This window comes from Capra hircus, chromosome 29 (assembly GCF_001704415.2).
Source record: "Capra hircus breed San Clemente chromosome 29, ASM170441v1, whole genome shotgun sequence".
In the NCBI taxonomy this organism is placed as follows: domain Eukaryota; kingdom Metazoa; phylum Chordata; class Mammalia; order Artiodactyla; family Bovidae; genus Capra; species Capra hircus.
Window position 1 is genome coordinate 39,891,192 of NC_030836.1, and position 12,339 is coordinate 39,903,530.

At 47.6% G+C, this 12,339-nt stretch overlaps 1 protein-coding gene across 2 annotated transcripts; it reads right to left on the reverse strand.

Moving 5' to 3' along the window:
- Window positions 1,122-10,144, reverse strand: LOC102171766 (pregnancy-associated glycoprotein 2-like). Of its 2 annotated transcripts, XM_005699738.2 has the most exons (9): window positions 10,047-10,144; window positions 8,728-8,878; window positions 7,803-7,920; window positions 7,586-7,704; window positions 6,190-6,389; window positions 5,220-5,336; window positions 3,370-3,514; window positions 3,181-3,282; window positions 1,122-1,381 (listed from the first exon to the last, which is right to left on the reverse strand). In XM_005699738.2, exons 1-9 carry the CDS (start codon window positions 10,097-10,099, stop codon window positions 1,229-1,231), a joined length of 1,158 nt encoding a protein of 385 aa, XP_005699795.1. In that variant the 5' UTR covers window positions 10,100-10,144; the 3' UTR covers window positions 1,122-1,228. The 2 variants fall into 2 exon arrangements, with proteins under 2 accessions (XP_005699795.1, XP_005699796.1); XM_005699739.2 differs by lacking the exon at window positions 5,220-5,336.

Sequence of the window (12,339 nt, forward strand, 5' to 3'; positions counted from 1 at the left end):
GAAGGAAAGAAAGAGACATTTCTTTTGCTGATGTATGTCTTGCCTGAGTAAAGGCCCATAGTATGTGGTGTGTTGGGCTGTGTTTTCCACCTTATTCATTCATTCCTGCTCCTTTTCTCATCTGGGCCTGCCTTCACCTCTCATTCCTGCTATACCCAGCCTAGGCCTCTGTCTAGGGTCTCCAAGTGAGAACCTCTGATGCTTCCACTCTCCAAGTGCCAAACCATGGCAGCTCAAACCAAATGGTTTATACCTCTGCCCCTGGAGGAAGCCCAGAAAGGATGAAGGCTCTGTGCACCCTGGATCACCCTTTATATGAGTGGCATCCTCCCCAGCAGCATTGGAAAGGGTGCTATATGCCAGGTGCTGTGGTGGGCCCACAGCATAGAGGGCTGATTTAGGAACCCACCACCAAGTCATGGAGATGGATAAAGAGCCCACTCCAAAAGAGGGAAGGGAAGGGGCATGCTGGTCCCTGGAGGAGAGGGAGGCTCAGGAATCCGCACGGGGCTGCCACATGGGGAATGGAGCTGGAAAGGACACCGCGGATGTGGGTGGAAGAGAGCTGACAACTGGGATGGGGGACAAAAGGGAACCATCTCAGTGCGAAACTCTTCAATCAGAGCCCCCCGAGAGCAGAAGGCCACTGCCAATGTGCCTCTGAGTTGAAAGGAAGAGAATCTATTATTATTACCCTAATGAGGAGGCGGTGGAGTTGGTGGGGTAGTCATAAACTCTCCCATGGTCTAGAATATCCCCCAGCCACTACCTTTGTGGACATTTCTCTCTGATTTCAAGATCATGATTCTGGAGTAAACTAGAAATCACATTGCCTGTGGGGGCAGGGCCAAATGACAGTATAAAGCCTATGCCCTATGCCCTCCCCAGGATGGTTGGTCCAGGGCTGGACACAAGATCTGAGGTAGACCAACCAGATACCTCCAAGGTAAACTAATGTTTTCTGAACTTCTTTCCTTCCTGGTTAAATGCCCTAGAGATATAAAACCCTGGGACAAGATCCTGCCTGGTTATGATGCACCTCCCAGACCCAAAGAGAGGCACCCATTCGCATCAACACCACTGAGATAAAATCCTTTATTCTTTACTGAGAATAAGGTTTTGCAGAGCAACAAACACAGTTCCTCAGCATTCCTGGGAGGGAGTGCCTTACGTGTGAGTGACTGTGTGTTTGGAGTGGGCCTGACTGATTTCTGTAGCAGCCCAGCATTTACACTGCATGAGCCAGGCCAATTCTGTTGTTTCTTCGATCAAAAACCAAGAAATACTGCTTCAGGAAGGCATCACCCAGTATCCAGGTCTCTGATTTGGTCACTTTCTCTGTGCCTCCTAGAAAAGCACTGAAGCAGAGGCTGGAAGTAATCTAGGGGAGACAGAAATGCACACCAGTCAGCTGGAGCCCTTACATGCTGGCCCCCTCAATATGCAGAGCTGGTAGGTTCTCCGTTTTATTTCCCTCCTTTGGTAAGAATCAGGTGGCTTTCTCCACAGCTGCAGAAGAGGGCGTACATCCAAGACTAAGAAGGGTCAATACCTGTGATTTTCCTGAGGGAAGGGAGTAGAAGAGGGGAAGATTGGGAGTTTGGGATTATCAGATGCAAACTGATAAAGTGAGGATGGATAAACAATAAAGTCCTACTGTATAGCACAGGGAACCGTATTCAGTATCTCACAATAAATTGTCATGGGAAATAGGAAAAGTGTATATATACACACATATATGTGTATGTGTGTGTGTAACTGAGTCATTTCTCTGTATGGCAAAAACTAACATATCACTGTAAATCAACTATACTTCATTAAAATTTTTTTTTTAAAGAACAAGAATGGTCTGTGGTTCCCCTTACACTGCTGTTTTCCTTCTGTCTTCTTTCCTTCTGACACCGGCTAGATGTTTTCTCTGCACAGAATGCTGTTTCTTCTCCCCTTTCCCCACAACCCTTTTCTTTTAAGACTGTGCTCAGGCCCTCTTGGAGAAGGCAATGGCACCCCACTCCAGTACTCTTGCCTGGAAAATCCCATGGACGGAGGAGCCTGGTAGGCTGCAGTCCATGGGGTGGCTAAGAGTCGGACACGACTGAGCGACTTCACTTTCACTTTTCACTTTGATGCACCGGAGAAGCAAATGGCAACCCACTCCAGTGTTCTTGCCTGGAGAATCCCAAGGACAGCGGAGACTGGTGGGCTGCCATCTATGGGGTCACACAGGATCGGACACGACTGAAGCGACTTAGCAGCAGCAGCAGCAGACCCTCTAGGAAGCCTTCCTGAGCCCACAATCACTATCCTTGGCCACTCCAGGCTGGGTTGGGTGACTTACCCTGGTGCTCCCCTAGTCTCTAGGCTTCATCACCCCTAATCTGTCCCTGTCCCACCTTTGCACAACCCTTAGGGGTGCCACATGCATGGAATCCAGCATAAAGTTGTCTCAACACAAGCAGGCTTCCTCATTCCTCCCTGAGGCTGATGGTTTAGAATTACTGCATTTCCCTCTCTTCCTCAAAGCCTTCTTTGAGCCCATCAGCCTGCTCTGAACTCCCGCAGGGAGCTGACATGAAGCCTCCACCCTGTGCTGGGGCTGAACAGTCACTGTGCACCCTTTATTCACCTTAGCATCCATCCTCCCCATAGAGGGGTTGGTACTGCAGCTCACAAAGGAGGCCCTGGGGCTTAGCGAGGGGAAGTTGCAGCCAAGCATTAAGGCAATCATGTAATTTGTCATCCCAATCTGGACACTTTCGAGATAGGAAGGGAGACTGCTAAACACTATGGTGGGCTAGCACACTGGGACTGTCCTCAGCCAACCCCCCTTGTCACACAGTCTATTTCAGGGATTGCTAGAGTTGACTTTCCATGTTTCTGCATCTGAGGTCTCTGGTTGAACTGAAGGTCTGTGAGAGCAGAGACCCTTAGTGTTCTCCTCTCCTGTATCTCCCACCATGCCAGCTGGTGTCTCTACATTTATTTCAGAAGGAGAGAGTCCCAGACTGCCCCTTACTCTCACGTGGTTGGTTTTGAGGGAAGCACTGGCCCAACCACAGGGCTCAGCAGTATCTGTAATGATGCAACTGGGCCTGCAGAGGCCGCTGTCCTCTCGGCAGCAGCCCAAGGATTCCTGCAAGTCCCAGATTTGAGAACTGGCCCCTAGGGTTGGCTCCTCACCGACACGATGTAGTCTTCAGTGCGCATTGGGTAGTCAATGCCATTGATGGTGAAGACGACACGAGGGATTGCAATACTGCCGCGACACGAAATTGAGGAGTACTGTGAGAGAAAGAGGGAGAGGGGTCAGCCCAGCAAATCCTTGTTGTGTGGGCAGCCCTGGAGTGAACCTGTGGCATGATCCTTTACCTGGCAACCGTGGTAAGGCCTGGCCCCGATGAGTCTCTGAATGTTGGTGATCAGTCTTGTCGGGCCATGCACGAATGCGGTCCCAGTGTCCAGAATGGCCTGACATCTACTGGAACAGCCAATCACCTTCCCATTCACGGAGATGCTGGGAGGCAGTGGGACAAAGCAGGCTTCACTCTGAAGCCTCCCCCAGGAATGCCCCCTCTTTGACTATCTCCAGAACAGTCCTTCAGCTCTTGCCTTGACTGTTTTCCTTTGCTCTGCTCACATCACCTTCTTTGACTTCCTTTCAGTTCTTGCATGCACCAGGCTCTTCCTACCTCAGGTCGTGGGCTTGTGCTGGTGCCATTCCTAGAAGATCCCCATTACCTTTGTATAGCTCATCTGTCCTCATCTTCCAGGTTCCACCTTAACTGTCCCATTCTCAAGGAAGCCTTCGCTCTGAACTAGATCAGGCTCTGGTCTTGCTCAGTCTCTGTGGACTCTTCCTCATGTCTAGCACGTACCAAAATGGTAAATCCTTATGTATGTGAGTCATTTCATGTATGTTTGCCTTACTAGATGTAGGTCAAATTGTATCCTCAGTGCCTCCCTCAAGAACCTGGCATTTGTGGAATAAATAAATGAAAAATTGCAACTGGATACAGAGACCTGTATCTGGCCAATAATGGGTCAACTCACACATTGAAGATAGAGGTTCCCCCGGGTAGCAGATGCTCAGACTGGTGATGGGGGAGACCAGACTGTCCTGGGAGTGAGTATCTCCAGCACCACCCCTTTACCCAACTCAGACACTGAGGGCCCTGCCAGGCAATGCCTGAGTTAACTCAGGGGACCTCCAAAGGGTACCTAAGATTTTATCTGAGGATATCACCCAGAGTCCCATCATTATTGCCACTTGTTCTCATGCCACTCCTGGATCTCAGCTTCCTGATTCTCTCAGCCCCTGCCCCATTGTGTGCCCAGGGTTGGGGATAGGTAGGTGGTTTGTTTCTTTCTGTGAGTTGCTTTTAGGTCTCAAGAATGCAGACAGGGACTTCCCTAACCACTAATTCTAGTGGTTAGGAATTGCCCTTCCAAAGCAGGGGACACGGGTTGTTGGGGAACTAAGATCTCATATACCACCAGGCAACTAAGCTCAAATAGCCCAAAAAGAGCCTGCGTGCTGCAATGGCTGAGCCCAAGGCCTGCAAACAGCAAGCTCAGGCACTTTAGAGCCAGCAGTCCACAACAGCTGAAGCCCCTGCACTGCAACTAGGGAAGCCTCCACGCGCCACAGCCAGAGAAAGCCTGTGCGCTGGAAAATGCAGCCAAAATAAAACACACAAGGAAGCCAACCTCCCTTGTGGAGAGCAGCCAACCTCTCTCCACTGCTAGGTAGCTTCTCCCTAAAGAGACTAGTTTTCCCGGGTTTGTCCAGAACTTTGTTTCTGAAAATGAAAATGAAAGTGAAAGTCGCTCAGTCGTGTCCAACTCTTTGCGACCCTATGGACTGTATAGTCCATGGCTAAAACAGCAATTTTGTGTACTGAGAATCCCTTCGGTCTCAGATAGCTACGGGCATCTTATCACAACCCTGTTCAGGCTGGTGAAATTCTCCTTAATTCTCTGTTCACTGCACATTAGGGTCCTCAAACCATGCTCCCCACCTCACAGCATGGTAGATACACCCCTCCCAGGGCTACACACATCTACCTGGATCCTGTTCAGGACCCTGGTTAGAGCCCTGGTCACGAGGCCTGGGGCAGTTATGGGTGGTGTGTGTACCTGTGCATTTGTGTGTGTCTGCCTGAGTCTGTGTGTGCATGTGGTAACATCACTTGGGGTGGCCCTTAGAGGGAGAGACTTACCGATCCACAGTTATCTGCCAGTAGCGACATTTGGACACTGGTACCCAGTTGAGATCTCCCTTGTAATAGGAATGGTCCACCCCACCAAGCATTACCACGCTGCCATACCCCTTCTTGCTGGAGAAAGAAGGGGGGAGTGTCATTGGAGGAAAGTAATGCCAGGCAATGACTGAGGGCTGTGCTTATCCACACATCAGAGGCACTACTACTGTTCCCATTTTACAGATGCAAAAATTGAAGCATGTAGGGACTGAGAACCTGACCAAGGTTGGTCACGGGCTAATCAGAGGCACAGAAGTGGTTAGAAGCTGGGAAGCCTGGCCAGGCTTTGATCACCCAGCCTTCTGAAGAGAGCCTGGCCCCCTCTAGCGCGATGGGTGCTCAAAGATACCGTCAGAAGACTCCCTGCAGGAACGATCTAGCTTCCCCTTGTCTAAACTATCATTCTTCAAAAGAGCTCAGGCCAGGAGGTGCTAAAGGCGTGGGTTCAGGCTCACCCAGGGTTGGATTCACTGGCCTGTGACCTGTGCCATCCATGGGGCCCACACTCACAGATCCCACGTTTTCATTTTTCACTGGTTCCTGAAAATTGTAGCTAGTCCTTGGCTCCTGGTGAAATGTTATGAATGGGGAAACATTCCTGCCATCCCTCTCCTTTTTCCACATCAAATCTATCAGCAAATCCTGTTGCCTTTTTCTCCAACCCATTTCCTGACACCTTCCATTGCTCTCCCTCTTCTCTCCATCTCCCTGGACCAAGCTGCTGCCCTTGAGCCAATGAGCACATCTCTGTTCCAATAAAACTTTATTTACAAAAAACCAGTGTTGGGGATAGGTGAGGCCCTAAGGACATAGTTCTCCTGGGCCAGACTATCAGGAAACCTCTGAGTCAGGTGGTCTATAATCATTTATGCAACTGCAAGTATCTTAAAACTAATCTGAAGAGAGGTCTTGTCCAGTTAAGACTTACTTGTTCAAGTAGAAGGCAAACACGGGCTCAGAAATGACTTTTTGTAGCATCAGGCTGTCAAACACAGGGATGATCCCAGTGGTGGCGAGGCTGGGGTAGCCCAAACCAAGGACTCCCTCAAAAGGTACGAGTGGCAGGATCTTGCTAGTCTGCCTGTAGGTCAGGGCAAAAGTCTGGTTCATGATGACAAGGTCCCCAATCTGTGGGAGAGGAGAGTTTACCCACATAAAGTATTGGGAAGTAGGGCTGGGGAGGAGATGCCGTTAGCACTGCAGAGAAGAACTGAGGCCTGGCTGTGTCTTGGGTTGATCTCAGATTGTTAGACCAATCTGGGACAGGAACTCGGTTTCCATTGGTGCGGGGATGTGGATTTTAACAACACATGCTTGTCCTGCAAACACCATCTGAGTGAGTCAAACTGGCCTCATGCCTTCTGTACAGTTGGGGCAACCTAGACTCAGGACAAGACCAAATGGTTCCCACCTGAGGAAAAAGTGGGTAGAGAGCAGGGTAGTCTTCTCTTTGGCATCACTGTGATCTGATAACAGAAATGGACTGAATTCATTGCAATGCATCATGGATTCTGCATCTGCCCAGGAAGACGTAAGCCCATTATACAAGGTCGCTGGCTAGGTTCTTATGAAAACTCTGCTTGGAAAACAGGCTTTGGGGGATGTGGGTGTATGTGTATGTGTATGAGTGAGAGAGAGCAAGCTAGAGAGGGAAAATACTCAGGCACTTTGGTGGAAGAGGGCCATAGTTTTTGTTTGACTCTCAAAGGCCCCCTAGAGTGAAGAACCCTAACAGGCTCCTCCAATATGTGTGCCCACCTGCTTTCTCTGCCTGGGTACCTGAAGCCCTCGGCTGCCCCTAGGGGCTCCAGGTCAGTTTTATCCTCTCCCCAAATATCCAACACATGCTTGAATCCTGACTGGCCAGCCCAGCTCCACCACCTACCACATGTGTGAACTTTGCAAGGCCCTTGCTTTCTGCATCTTAGTTCCCCTACCTGTATCATGAAAATAATAAAAGTACCTGCTGCATGGTGTTGCTGCAGGGTTAAATAACTATTACCATGAAAGTGCCCGGCACATTCTTAGAAGATAAAAGTGATGATCTTCCCCCATCTCTCCCTGCTCCCAGCAAAATAAACCTTGAGCTTCTCAAGGGCAAAGTAGCTGCAAGTCCACACCCCAAGCTACTCTCTGTGTTAGCCACTCTGGAAGATTCTGTTAGCTAGGATGCTCTCTTCCTAGAGACAGGGTCGTTTTGTATGGGCCTCAAATATCTAAGGGACTTTGGGGAGGATGGGCTCTGTCATCTAGCCCTGCGTCTGTTTTATAAGCAGCAGTTGCTCCTAGGGCCAGTCCTGACTCTCCTTCTGTTTCCACTTTACCTGTACAATGTCACGGCCAAAAAACCCAATGATATGCCCAAGCTCATTGCAAAAGTACATGTGACGGTCTGTCATCTGGAAAGTGGTAGACCCACGAGGGTTGAAGAGTCTGTGTTTACCTGCAGACACAAAGGATGAGGGCCTGTCATGTGCCAAGAACCAAGAAGGAAGTGAAAAGCGGAGTACAAATGGGCAAGGGGAGGGAAATGGTACTCACCACAGCCTGGATCGATACAGAAGACAGAGGACACCCAGAGGTCAGAGGAGCCGGTGTCAAAGAGGACCCTGAACTGTTGAGGGGGTGTTCCGATGCTGATGTTTCCAAAGTAGAATATCTACAGGGACCAAGGAGGGAAGGTTAGGGCAGGCCTGGCTGCGGTGTCCACCCCCGATTCTCAGACACTCTAACCCTCTGGGTGTTCCTTGTCTCCTGACATCATGTTATCATGTTCCAAACACCCCACATCGCAGCCTCTGCTCAGACTGGAACCTTCACTTTAGAAGCTCTCCAGTCTCCTCTTTGAATCCAGTATGAACACCTCCTTCTCCAGGTGACCCTCCTAGGTCACCCCAGACCACTCACTCTAATCGCAGACCATGTCCAATCAACAGCATGCAGGTGACCCTTTCATTTGATGTGTGTTTACTCTTTGCCTCTCTCTTGCGCATTCTTGAAGAAGAGATGATACCTCTTTTTCAAATCAGTAACAGTAACTATAGTGTTAGATTTTTATGGCATCACATGCCATGGGGGCTCAGTAACTTTTTAGCGCTATCCTTCTTGGATCCATGGAGGCTGAACATCCTCTGCCTAGGGTTTCACACTTGATTGATCTTCTGATCAGCCATGATTGAGCCTTCATCTGTAACTCAATGGCTCACTTCATTCAGAAAGAAAAATCTACTTAAACTAATATCTTTAGCACAGAAATGGGGGTTTAATGGTCACCTGGTCATTGCTGGGTCCAGTCACCACAGACCAAGAGTTGAGGATGAGAATGCCTTCTCCTCTGTTCCCTCAGTGTTTCTGCCTCCTGTAGGAGCCCCAACCCCAATATCCTACCTGGTACCTCCAGATGAGCCCCAGTGCTAGGCCAGAGCACCAGGGGGGCTGGGGAGCACCATCCTCCCAATACACTCACATTCTTAAAGTTGCTCAGGGGATGTGTAGAGAATTTCTGGTCATTAGCAGAATGCTGGGACAGGCTATAAGTGTGTTCTTCCAGGAAACTGTTCATCAAGTTTTTTCCCTTGAGAGTTTTTTGCATGGTGCTCATCTTCATTAGCGGGATTCTTTCACAGAGCAGTGAGGAAGAGAAAACAAAGAAGAGGCAGCAGTCAGATGTCCATGTTAGAGTATAACTGTCATACCCGGCTTTGTAATGACACTGTGTATTTTCCAAGCGTTTTTGTGAGTGTCATGTTATTATCGAGATGCCATGGAAATACCATGGCAAAGACCTAGGTCTGAACACAGGTTCTGTCATGTAATCTTGGATAAGGCGTATGACCAGTAGGAGTCTCAGTTTCCTCATTGGTAAAAAGGTAGAATGTAATAATCCCCACCCCCCCATATAGAATGTTTTCTGTATTAACTGAAATTATATGATAAATATACCTGTTATATAGATGGATACAATGTACTTAATATATAGGATGTCTCAACAGTGACAGTCATTGGCATTGTTGTGGCCATCCCAGTGTATCTTTCTCAAAAATATCTCTTGAGAGGAAGGCAGAAGAGGGATCATTATCCTCTTTTTACAGGCTAGAATCTGAAATGCAGGGAGTTTGTGACTTGGCTGTGATCACACCGCTTGTTGGAAGTAAAACAGCTTAGGAATAATCTTGCTGATCTTCCTTCCTCCAGGGTTCAAGCAGAAGAGTGGGTTGAGAGAAGACGCCAGGAGATGGAGAACAAATTAAGGAAGTTAAGAGGCTAGAGAAGGAAGGAAGAATCAAAATAGAAAGAATAAAAGAAAAACTGCAGAGTTCTGCATGCACAGAGACATCCAAAGAGATGGAGAGATAAAAGAGAGAGATACGGAGATGAAGAAACAGACACATACATGCACAAGTAGAGAGAAAGCAGAGAGAAGACCGAGAATCAAATGCAAGAGAAATGCTATTACACGGGACCACACATACAGTTGCACAAGTTGTCCACTGAACAATTCCAAGGAGTGTCATTTTCATCTAGGTCATGATGTAACTGAACCCCTTTAGTTGCTAAACCCTGCAGGCTTACCCTAAAACCCTTGGGCCCCATGGTGCCCATGGCAAGGTACTCATCAATAAGTGAGAATTGAACTTTAAGACTGTCAGGAAAAAATAAACAGAAAAGAAACAAGAAGGACTGTCAGGGATTGATTTCATTCCCTTCTAACCCTGATGAGTGGAAGAGGAAGACAAGAAAAATCCAAGGAAGAGAGATGATGCCACATAAGATCCCTGTACTTACATGACTATGCACTCTGAGAGGGCCACCAGCCCAAGGATCCCAAGCCACCTCATGCTTCCTTCTTGGGTCCAAGCACTCAGAAAACAGCAGGTTCTAAACAGGCAGTGGTGGTGATGATCACCTAGTTTTATATACTCTAACCTGTTGGCAGAGTCTCTATATGATACGAAAATAAAACCCTTGATAAAATCTTTACCTCCCTCAGTGTCTGTCAATTATGGACTTGGAACATTCTTAGAATACAAGGGTTGTCACTGTAATCTCTTCCTACGTGCTGGACTGAAAAACCAAATTGAGCTGCATAGACTAGGAATGTGGAGACTCTTGCCATCTGGAGACAAAAAAGAATTCAATAAAAATTAATTATAGGGGCCGTGCTAAACATTTGTGATCTCATGTGGTTTTCCTAGCAACTTCATGAGATGAGATGTGCATTACTGTCCTTATTTGGAGAGGAGATTGCAAGAGGGAAAGAGGTTACATGGCAAAGTGAAGACTTTTGGGGCAGCTCAATGACTTACAAGTGGCTTTAGGTAGTGGGGCACTGGCACAGATCAGGGGCACATTTGATGTCAGTCTGTGTCAAAGTTCTAGCCTGGAGCATTATTACAATTGCACGGTTTCAGTATTGGGAGTAATGTGATGTTGGCATTCACAAATACTTTATATCATCCAACAAACATATACGAAGGCTGGGGTCTAGGTTCAGTTCAGTCAGTTCAGTTGCTCAGCCACATCCGACTCTTTGAGACCCCATAGACTGCACGACGCCAGGCTTCTCTGTCCATCACCAACTCCTGGAGCTTACTCAAACTCGGGTCCATCGAGTTGGTGATATCATCCAACCATCTTATCCTCTGTTATCCCCATTTTTCCTGCCTTCAATCTTTCCCAGCATCAGGGTCTTTTCCAATGAGTCAGTTCTTCCCATCAGGTAGCCAAAATATTGGAGCTTCAGCTTCAGCATCAGTCCTTCCAATGAATATTCAGCACTGATTTCCTTTAGGATAGACTAGATGGATCTTCTTGCAGTCCAAGGGACTTTCAAGGGTCTTCTCCAACACCACAGTTCAAAAGCATCAATTCTTTGGTGCTCAGCTTTATGTTCCAACTCTCACATCCATACATGACTACCAGAAAAACCATAGCTTTGAATAGATGGACCTTTGTCAGCAAAGTAATGTCTCTGCTTTTTTTTTAATATAAATTTATCTATTTTAATTGGAGGCTAATTACTTTACAATATTGTATTGGTTTTGCCATACATCATCATGAATCTGCAACAGGTATACACGTGTTCCCCATCCTGAACCTCCCTCTCTCCTCCCTCCCTGTACCATCCCTCTGGGCCGTCCCAGTGCACCAGCCCCAAGCATCCAGTATCATGCGTCAAACCTGGACTGGTGATTCATTTCATATATGATATTATACATGTTTCAATGCCATTCTCCCAAATCATCCTACCCTTTCCCTCTCCCACAGAGTCCAAAATCCTGTTCTATGCATCTGTGTCTCTTTTGCTGTCTGGCATACAGGGTTATCATTACCATCTTTCTAAATTCCATATATATGCATTAGTACACTGTTGCTGTCTAGGCTGGTCATAGCTTTTCTTCCAAGGAGCAAGCATCTTTTACTTTCATGGCTGCAGCCACCATCTGCAGTGATTTTGGAGCCCTCCAAAACTATCTTTCACTGTTTCCAGTGTTTCCCCATCTGTTTGCCATGAAGTGATGGGACTGGATGCTATGATCTTAGTTTTTTTAATGTTGAGTTTTGAGCCAGCTTTTTCACTCTCCTCTTTCATTTTCATCATGAAGCTCTTTAGTTCTTCTTGGTTTCTACCATAAGGGTGGTGTCATCTGCATATCTGAGGTTATCGATATTTCTCCCGGCAATCTTGATTTCAGTTTGTGCTTCATCCAGCCCAGCATTTCACATGATGTACTCTGCATAGAAGTTAAATAAGCACGGTGACAATATGTATCCTTGAAGTACTCCTTTCCCAATTTGGAACCAGTCCATTGTTCCACGTCTGGTCCTGTTAGAACTGGGGTCTAGGTTAGATGCTCGAAAGTCAAAGTCCAGTAAGACACAGTTGGCCCTTATCTTCAGGGAGTTAGCAGTCTAGGGGAGTTCTCAAAAACTTATGACCCAGGAGGCAAGAGAAATGATGGGAGGGCTGGGCAGGCATCCTGCACACAGGACAGCGCAGACCCTACCACTTAGGGCAGCCTCTCCTCAGCTCTAACCAGAGGCTGCCATGCTGGAAAGCAGGCTAGTTGGCCAAGTT